This window comes from Sinohyriopsis cumingii, chromosome 6, assembly GCF_028554795.1.
Source record: "Sinohyriopsis cumingii isolate HCF-2022 chromosome 6, ASM2855479v2, whole genome shotgun sequence".
Taxonomy (NCBI): Eukaryota; Metazoa; Mollusca; class Bivalvia; order Unionida; family Unionidae; genus Sinohyriopsis; species Sinohyriopsis cumingii.
Window position 1 is genome coordinate 105,495,354 of NC_142966.1, and position 11,139 is coordinate 105,506,492.

Consider the following 11,139-nt stretch of genomic DNA (forward strand, 5'->3'; position numbering starts at 1 on the left):
CTGGTTAATTTTTCAAAGACTACTCTTTTTGATGTTTCAACCAAAGAATTATTATTCATTATGTACACTGTATTCCAATTCTTAAAATTTTTTTCTAGTAACCTTTGATAAAAGTTTTGAGGTTAAAGATATTAAAAAATTCTTTCTTTGTAAGACAAAATTACCTTTCACCAAGTGAGTATGTTCCATATCACCACCAAGGTATTTGGATTCTTGAATCAGCTGTTTACGTCGCTCAGCGTAATTTTCCACAGATTTAGCATCAGGGGCCACAGCTCGATAGTCAGCTGTTGTGCTAATGATTTCTGTCTCAGTGTAATCCTTGTTCAGGCCTTCACGACGCTCTTGGGCTCGGTCACGATATCTGTCTGCGAGCTCTTTTTCTCGTTCTTCCTCAAGACGTTTGAGCTTGGCATAGTATCTAAAACAGTAATTTGTAATTTTTAATACCTACTGACAATATCCTTTATCAACTTCTGCTGATCCAACTGTAAATTTTACGTAATAATAATATTAGAAATAAAGGAATAAATATCAACAAAATTCAAATCTTTTAACAAGCCATTGGTCTAATCCAAGGTTTTAAGAAATTGTGTTACATGAAATAGATTATGTGTTGTAATTTCTTGCAATGACTAACCATCAATGATGCCAGAATAAAGAATTCTACCTAGACGTATATGATGCCATGTGATATAATTATTTTCAGGTCAAAACAAACTGTTGCAATCCATTTACTGTAAAGTCAGTATTATCCAAGTCCATGAAGGGACTAAATTAGAGTATGCATAATTTGGAGACCTCACGATGATGAATGAGGGAAAATAAACTCCTGGTAAACAACATTGGTTCCGTGATACACTTTAATCAGGTAATCTGAATTTTGGATTAATGAGATTGAACACAAAGAAAGTACTCTTTGTAACAAGATTTTTTAATGTCCCTAGTATGTTTATTTACGGGTTTGATAATGGTGTCTAACATACCTTGAAATTTATGATAACCATGTTTTTATTTCCAATCACACTAACACAAAACATAAAGATCTATGATATAAGGTGCTGGTTAAATAAGGTTTAGAATGTTTACTAGAAGTTATAAACAGAATGATTTCACAGAGCATAACCTGCTGGGCGTATTATGCCATGACATCTTGGGTAAATTTGCTCAGTCAGGTGTGTGCTATATAGCATGGAATCTTATATGTTAGGATCTTTATGTCAAGAAAGATCTTGGTCTATTTTGCTCAAAGTTTTTATATACATATATAAATACTGTAAGCCAGTGTCAATTTGCAAGAAATTTATAAAAGATACAGCAAACTGAATTTATTTTTAAATGGGCCACCAAAATTACCAATGCACACACATCATTTATTTTGCTCCAAGGGCAGTACTAAAGGCAAATCCAACACAAATTTCTTGATGACCATTACACTGACAAATGATACACTGTTTATCTTAATTTAAAACTGCCACATGCAGTCAAGTATTATTTAAACCTATCAGGAGCATCCAGTGGTATATTGAAAGAAGGGAGATTGCTATTATACCCTTGTTTTCTCTGTTCTTGCAGCAATAAAGTATTATTAATTATTATTATTATTATTATTATTATTATTATCTTTGATATTTTAACTTTTCCTTCTTATTAAAAGCATATTTCTAGCAATATATTCTGGACTTGCTTTGCCACTAAATACTTTTTTTTAACAAGATAAAAGCATAATAATACAAAATAAAACAAAATGTACTCACAGCTTTTTCTTTTTCCTTCTGGTTGCTGGATCATCCTCATCATCATGACTGCTTTTTCTGAAGATGAAATATAAAAGAATCATTTAGCAACATAAAAAGAGTAGAAACTTCAACTATTGTGACACATTAAATAATTTAAATTGTTACAATTTAAACCACAGTGCTTAATAAGTTCAACATAATAAAGCTTATGATACTTTTTATTACAAACAGGTTTCTAAGGTTTCAAAAGAAAGACATGATTTTGGTCATCCATACAAAATTGAAAAATGTGTATAAAAAGGGGGGGGGGGGGGGGATTAATTCTCAAGTATCAACAAAAGTTCCAAGCATCCAATCCAACTTTCCTTGAATTGTTCACTAAATCTGCATGGTTCATTTTAGGCTGCACATCTGTGCCAATGACCTTTATTTTTCATCTTGGCACAAAGAAGTAATGTGTTACCCACTGGGCACAGTGAATAGACCCCACAAAATGAAGATAAAAGATCATTACAGTTGGTTTTAGACTGACTGAACCAAGCACATGCCAAGCACACTGAATTGAGTCCACTCTGTAATTAATTTCATTGGGTGAGAAAAATGTTTACTGATTTCGATTAGCTCTATAACCATTTTAGATCACATGGTCAATGATAACTGAAAGAAAAGAGAAGATTAGATTTCAGTAAAACACTGCTGCATTTATTCCAAAGTAAACTAAGGATGGAAAAATGTAAACCTGAATGTCCAAAATAAATTCTAGAATGGAATGGTTGAGGATGAGGAATTAAAGTCCCAGTACATAAGGCTTGTGACTGTGAATGCTGATAATGATTGCAGGTACTCAGTTCATGGATTTACTCATTTTCTGAAATAAATATTCATTTTCCAATCATTATATACATTGAATCTGTCAAACTATAACTTGGTTTGTTACAATTTCCTTGTCCAGTAAAACAGCCACATTCTGAAAAGCAGTGTCATTTGTCAATGCTCTTAAAATAAGTAACAGAAAGGAGTGAAGACAACAAGCTTTGTAAAATTTAACAAATAATTTACTTTCCTAGAATACAAAGTGAAAAATGAGAAAAAAGAACTTATGATATTGCAAATTAAATCCAAAAATAATCCAAGAATTAAAGACACAAGTCCTAGTAATAAAAAGTTCTGAATTGAACTCAGTTCAAGTCCAGAAGAAATTCAAAACTGAAGGCGATGACATGTCATTTATAACCTACAAAGTACTGATGTGTCAACAGTTTCTGGTTGAATCATATAAATATTATTCCAGGTCTGAATTCAGTATAAATTCTAAAGAATGTCCATATCCAAGAATTTTGTCAGAGCACTTTTGTATTTCCAGAGAAAATAATCACTTGAATTTAATAATCTGAAGAAAATAAAATTCAGCCCAAACTGGTCACAACATAATACAACTTAAAGTGCTAGATGTTAAAGCATTACTCGTAAAATCCTTACAGTCTCAAGATAATATAGTTCCCTGCTTGACCTCAGATCCCAATTAGCATTTTCTAAAAACAACCATTACCTAATGGAAAATAGCCTTCTAGAATGATCTAATGAGCCTTGTTTATTTACAACACAATAGCCAACGAAATTCACTTGAGAATCTCCAAAACTCTGACCCTGATCAACATAGTGACTCCTTCTTGTTTACCTGAATAATAATCCTGAAAATAAGCTGATACACATAGGAATAATGAAGCTATTATTCGTTGTTTACATAAAAAAGTAAATCAGGTCAAGCAGAAATTAACTCATTTTTGGACAAGGTCAATTCCATCAAACAATGCTTCATTACAATAACATGTAATGAAATTGAAAAAAAATTAAAACAGACAAACAACTAAATTAAATATATATAACAGTGGACAAAACTATAATATCATGCTGCAGTCTGAATACTGAAAGTGTCAAATGCAGAAATTAATAAATCCATGACCTCAGTGTGCACATGTGATAATGATATGTATTTGAATATCTCAAATAAACAAGAAACAAGTATGGATATTTACCACCCATCTTTTTTTCTCTAAATGACCCCATTTTGTAACCTGGTCATAGCCACTGAGCCCCACTTTTTCCATTTCTGGAATGAACACTATCAGTCTCCCTTGTTATCTTATGCCTCAGGCTTTTGCCACAAATGATTTTTAATGGACCCCATTTCTTCTATTTATCATGGGGGAAGAAGCATATTTTCTGCTGTTTCTTTCTGAGGTGATCTAATGTAGATGTACAGTTTAAGAGATATCAATTGTAATAAAATCTTTGTATTAAGCTATATTGATAGTCTTGTTTATCTTCCTGGTATGGACTTCAAAATTCTCGATGTCGAGAAATATTAACCTCTTAAAAACTAAAAGGATCCTTTCTTCTTCAATTTATTAGTTTATTTGCACCTTTTTATTTTCTCTAAATCTAATAAATCTATTTATAATTGCTGTGCTCTAAAATCAGGTCAATCCATACTATGAAAACAATATATGCAAAATAATGTGAAATCACTATTTAACATGAAAGTTTGAGAATTCTAGAAACAAAAAATATTGTGGGTTTCTTTCAATTAGTTTTAAATGCTTATTTATATAAAAAACCTGTTCATGACTGACTTACAGAAATCATTCCTTCAAGAAAATTCACTATCAATATGAGCTGCCCAGTTTGAAGAAACTGGCTGATAGATGATACTAAAAAGCACCCCAATTAAGCGTACCTTTCATCTGCGTGACTTTCTCTTTCTGCTCCTTTGCCCTTGGATGGGACTCTAGGAGTCATCAGCATCTTACGGAAATCTTCATTGGTAAGAGGATGGCTGAAATAGGAAATGAAATACAGAAACCAGAATTGCAATGATCTGCCATTGCAAATCTCCATTCTTTTCAATGTATATTCCATATTCCAACCTCTATCACCTTTCCTGTACTCCCACCCACTCCCTGACAGTAACCACTAGGCACAATGCAAAATCAATCACATACATTGTGTTTTCCTGCTATGGCTACATACATAAATTCTGGTTAGTAAATGTCTAACTTTTCTCAATTATTTCTATTCCTTTCCCACTATCTTAGAAGGAACTGCATGTCCTTACATATGAAGACAAGCATATATGGACAGGCAGTGTAACACAATTCACCCCATTTCTTCAAAAAGATCATGGATAATAAATTTTAAATAATTTTTGATAAAATCATAAAGTTATATAGCATATTTTTCCTCATGTTTTACTGCTATATGGCTATTATTATCATTATTATTATCATTTTTATTTGTTCTTTCTTTGGGTCATCAGCCTCTTGCTGTTGTATTTAAAATGGACATGAAAATAACAGATTTGTCACATGCCATCTAGTTGCAGTACTTACTATGTCATGTATGATCATCCTTGCAATAGAGATATTGGAATCAAATAGAACATCATCATACATTTAAAAAATCCCCCCCCCCAGATGCAAGTTAATGTGGGTAATTTTCTGTATTGCATCACGAATATAACTGTAACTAGCATTAATTTTCATTGATATAGAGGGTGTAATGGTGTAAACAACATACTAGTTTTACCCACAATGCACTTCTGAGAAATTCCCCACAAAGACTTGATAAATGGCTGATTTATAAAGGAATTACCATATCTAATGCCCTCTGCTATAAATTATATGAATTCACATTCATTTACCTACTCAAAATAATTGAGATTTTTGGTAAAAAGTTTGAAGTCATCATTTTCAATTTGGTGAATGCTGTTTTTTCCTTCCGATAAATGGAAGACTATAACTGTGAGACATACTGAAATGGACTTTAAAAGTCATTTCACACATCAATAAAACTGCACCATCTGATACTGTTACTGACTTCATTGGGGACAATGACAGACAACATTGTAAGTAATTGTCATAAGGGCAAATATTACAATTAGTCATCCTTTGTAAACTCCTAAACTCAGCTAGTGAACAATCACTAGATTTTCATTCTGAAAAGAACAGCTCTGTTATGACTTCAGGAAGAAGCAGAATCTTGGCCTTATAAATATTTTCTCTTAAGTATGGCACTAATCTGCATTTATCTATAATTCCCTTCTAAAATGTCCACATGATCTAACTAAAAAACAACTTTTTTTCTTACTTGGAAACTCTGAGGGGAATAATAGAATATTGTTATAATTCTAAAATGTTATTGATGAATAAGATTCAGCAAGTCCATTTTTGCTTTTGAGAACATTTTTCTTCCACTTACTGTAAATTGGCTTATCAATATTTAATTTTTGAAATCTACAAGTCATCTGAATATCACATCAATAGATTCTTTGTTAGCCAGCTGTTAAGGCAAAGTCAAATTTACATTGCTTTTATCTTCAAAATTCAAGAAAAATATAAGTACTGACTGAAATTAATCAAATTGTTTTCTTATCACTTGATTTATATAATAACCATTATCTGGACTATTATTGTTATAACATGTTCATGTGAAGATCAGATTTATGTCGAAATAATCAAACCAAACCACAAATGTTGAGTGTATCATGTCTGTAGTCACTTAAATATTACTAAAGAATGGACAGACAAACATGTAATAAACAGCATTCATAATTAATTTTAATAATTTGGCAAATGTTGACCAAGCACATAAAGGCTTAACCATGACAACATCACGTACCTGATAGTTAAAGTAGCAGCATTTACACCATTGTCTTCAATCATATTAACACTATTATTATTATTATTATTATTAGTAGTAGTAGTAGTTATGTACGTTACACAATAAAAAGAAAAAACAAGTACAGGTATGATCCGTATGGCCTAGTTAATGCTAGGGTATGAAATTATTCTACAAATAAATGATCAGACACTGGTGAAATCTTAGCTGAAAGTGATACTATGTCTAAATATTACAATTACTCCTGCATAAAAAAGAAGACATAAAGCATATCCATGTAAATTACGGATGGCTGATGTCTTCCAATACTTTCATTACTGTTATTATTGTTATTATCATTGTTCTTGTTATTGTTGCTGTTATTAAATAATGATAATCAGCAGCAATGTTCTGATATTCTGGCTAGTTCTGTGTGTATTTATATGCCTCCATAGTATTGACTGCAGCTAACTGATCCTGACTTTGAGATTTTCATCTTCAAGTCTTTAATCCTTAAACTGACAAGACTCAACAAGACCCCTTGCTTTATTGTGGCACATCGCAGGGACCTGCCTAGTTCCTTACACTGAACGTCCTCTAGAAATTACATGGTCATTTCACTTGGAAGCTTGACTGACTGACAACCATGAGAATTTGTTCACTTACATGGCATCATCTTCTGAATCATCATCCTGGTTATACTCTGCTGGGGGCAGTGGGTTGGAGAAGATCTCTGTTTCACCTAACATGAAATAAACAGGACATTATTTAAGTCTTCATACGATATGCATCTCATTTCTAATGACGCCAGAAGCTTTGAATTTTTCCATGTGCCAAAATATAGGAGAAAAAATCATGTACAATTAAAACAAATTACACAAAACATTCAAAAACACTGTTTCACAAACAAAATCTGTTCATGGAACATATATACCCCATCACAGTGCTTGAAAAGTAACCAAAACACAAAACATAACAAAGGTGTATGCCCTAGTCCTACACTAAAAGACCTCGACCCTGATATTTATGTTTTGGGGCATCAAGGTCTGCTAGATTTTCATTGGGTGTCAGACAAAAAATGTATTACAAATTCTTTTCACATATTCACACAAAAAAAATTGGAGATGACAAAGTTTATATTTGATACAGACAATGAAAAAACTAACAAATTCTCTAAGATCAAATTTTTTAATGCAGAATATTTATACTGCACAAAGCATTTTAAAATTAACATTTGGTACTCTGTGTAAACATGGATGTGACAATTTTGTCACAAAATCAATACTTCATATGCTCTTCAATGAAGACAGTGGCTTGATATTCAGTCAAGATGATGCTGAGTTTGGAAATGAAGACAATCTGACAATTATTTAAAACAATGTCCCAATTTTGCACAGTACTTCAGAAAGTTCATATGTTAAAAAGTTAAAAATGTTTCTGTACAAACCAATAAAAAACAAAACTATTACGAGTCTTTGAAGAAAAAACAACATGGAATCCAAAAGTAATAAACTTAAGCAGGTTGCTGATTGGAAACAACACAAGGTATCAGAATTACTCAACAGGTTATATAGTGTAGCTCAAGCTGAGTTCACAGATTTGCGTCGCATTCTATATCTCTGGCAATTATAAACTATTTGGCCCTTCCTCTTTAAATGCAACTGATGAAACAATTTGGCTCACAAAAACATCTGCAGAAAATACAAGAATCTTTAAATTTTTTTTACAAAAGCAACTAAACTTCAAACTTCATAGATTCCTCCAATGGAAAATTCAATATCATCCGGCCAAAAATCAGTGCGGTATGCAAACCAGAGCAAAGTAAGCAGGCAAAGGCGGCACGAATATCACAAAAGAAACGGAGATAATAGTGAGCATTGACCTAGGCTGTGCAAACTGAACTTGAAATACACTTGTCTTGTGTTAATCAATGGCTACGCATTTCACTTGTTCCAGTTTTTGAACTGGTCTTTTATGTTACTATTTTAGCAATGTTTATATGTTGTAGTCTTTTTGCACTTTTTTTAGTTACCTATGACACCGGTTGCAAGCATTACTTGTATTATGTTGATTGTATTAATACTTTGCTTGAAAACACAATTGAGATGAACTTCGTTAGTTTAATGTTGATACACTTTATTTCATGTTTTAAAACTGTGCTTGATAAGACTTTGAAGAATAATCTTTGTTCATATTTATAAATTTTTCGTTAGCAGTGAGACATACCATATTTGACAGAACTCGATTATAAATATTTACATGGCACTTTCAGTCGTTTGTTGTTTGTAATGTTGTGTAAATGTTAAACTTATTTCTATTTTGATCTCAATTGATAGTTATGGCACTGATAGTCTATTAATTACTCCAGATGATTCTAAAAAGGAGAATTTAAATAAAATGACATGAAGAAATACAATATATCACTTTAGCCCATAGCGACAACCAACTGATAATAAAGACAAGAACAAATGCATGTTAAATATTTATAACATTGTGTATATATTATTGTTTTCATCCTCATTGACATGTATGGAACTGATGGTCCATTATTTACTTCACAATGAGGGCATTTTTACTTGAACATATTGACTGGGTCCATAATTTTGACTTGATTAAAAAACTGGCAATGAATTTCATTTGTCTCCCTTGTTTCATTCCATACAATGTAAATAATAAATGTGGCAGATTTTATCATCTGTTTCTACAAAATAGTACTGTTTCCAATGTTTACTTATGGTTTTGGCTATGCTGCATTTAATTTACATAATGTTTGTGGTGGATTAAAGCAGGTTTTGGGTTTGTCGAACATGTAAAACCTTGATGCTGATATTTATGTTTTGGATGTCAGGGTCATATTGCCTAACTAACAGCGCTGTGTAGTGTGTTTTGATGTCGAATAACATCGTAATGAAAGTCAAATTTTCAGGAATATCTCACAACTGGCAACTAAAATAATGGTGCTTTTCTACAAAGTAAAGTCATAAGGTTTAGTCACACTTTACTTACTCTGATGTCTTTTCTCTAATAAATTCAAATTCTCACAAAAGAAATGGACCCGTTTTCAAATTTCGTTGGCCTGCATTTCAGTTGACTGGAAAGCGATGAAAGCCAGGAATGCCAAAATCGGGTTAAGTTGAAATATTATTCTTTAACAAACAAATACAAATATATTATGCCTATTGGAACTGTAAAGCAACGTTTCGTTCAAGAAACATCTGCCACATGAACCTACTTAAACATACTTCAGCATACCTCGACTACCATCGCATTGCAACAAATACAAATGTACGTCAACGGAACATGAAAATGCGTCCATTTGCTAGTGTCATATTTTCATTCCGCCAGGATAAAGACAGCACAGTAAGTATTAATTACACATAAATTAGTGGAAGAGTGTCGATATATGCTGCCAAATGTGTGAGGTATTCCTAAACTTTGACTACTCGTTCCGATATCAACGATATCGGAACACGCTATACAAGGCCGTTATTTGGACAGTAAGACATAGCACTAAAACAAAACTAACATGTGCTATGTCTTACATTGTAGGACTAGTTTTGGGTGAATCGTGCGGCCGAGATTTTATGCCCCTTTTTTATTGCGTTACTATAAGTGTGGAAGACACTTATAGTAATGATACGAGTTGCATGTGAAACTGTAACCCGTTCGACTTATGGGCAATGGGTCCTATCTCTATAATAACATACTCATATAACAGTTTGATAACAGTTTTTTGGCACTCTACCCCACCCCCAACACCAACCCCCAAAAAACAACAGATAATTAGCAAGAATCGGATATCATTATGTTACGGCACTGATAGACAGGCAAAATAAATATGGTACATAAAAGTCTACTAACGCTCAGGCATCGTGGAAATGTAGAGAAACTAAAACAGACAAAAATCTCCAACTGTAAACTTGTCAATCTTCGCTTCGTCTCGTACAATCTCGCGTAACTTTCCGTATAGAACTCGCTAACTTTGCAATCTATACATTGCGCATTACGATCCTGGGAAAACCACGAACCAACCAGAAATAAGATTTACAATCGAGTGTAAGGTTAAAATATATATATATTTTTTTTCATTTTCTGTGATATACATGATGATGATTGTTGTTGCTATTATTATTATTATTATTCTTATTCTTCTTCTTCTTCTTCTTCTTATTATTATTATTAATATTAGGTACCATTCATGATTTGTATAATATTAGTGTCATTATCATCATCATCATCATCATCATCATCATCATCATCATCACTAGTACCACACAACAACAAAGACAGCAACAATCAATAGATATTTCAGTAACCTCTTGATAACACAAGCATTTTCTTTTCTACTTTATAGTACTTTTCTTTTGTGCATACAGATAAATAAACAGAACGCTCAGAGGTGATTTTATTTCTTTCATAGAAAGAAGGAGTTCAAATTACAGGTTCAGCAATAGTATGACCCCCACCCCCCTCTGGTCCAATCAGTTGTCTCCGCAGACCAGAAAATTAGGCACATAAATTGAGAGTTTTCTCAGTGATACATTTATCTTTCTGCCCCCCCCCCCAAGCAGTTGTTCATGTTTTCTTTTTCTTCTCGTGGGGTGGGGTATAAAACTGGCCTACCCACCTGGAAGTGTCAGGACTTAACCACTCCATATTTCCTGCTCTACCAACATTATTTCATAACTTTTACAAGCTCCCCTATGATGGAAACTTAGCCTAGGTATGTGCTATTTGTTTTTAC

At 32.7% G+C, this 11,139-nt stretch overlaps 1 protein-coding gene across 1 annotated transcript in view; it reads right to left on the bottom strand.

The window, feature by feature from the left end:
* LOC149797636 (protein Red-like) overlaps positions 1-10,360 on the bottom strand; it is a 30,361-nt gene extending 20,001 nt beyond the window's left edge. Inside the window, exons 1-5 of the mRNA XM_089962534.1 lie at positions 10,257-10,360; positions 7,062-7,137; positions 4,477-4,575; positions 1,758-1,814; positions 165-421 (exon numbers count right to left, since the gene is read on the bottom strand). Coding sequence (XP_089818660.1) covers positions 165-421; positions 1,758-1,814; positions 4,477-4,575; positions 7,062-7,137; positions 10,257-10,266 — 499 coding nt within the window. The 5' untranslated portion in view covers positions 10,267-10,360. The remainder of the gene's footprint in view (positions 1-164; positions 422-1,757; positions 1,815-4,476; positions 4,576-7,061; positions 7,138-10,256) is intronic.
* Positions 10,361-11,139: the final 779 nt, after the last annotated feature.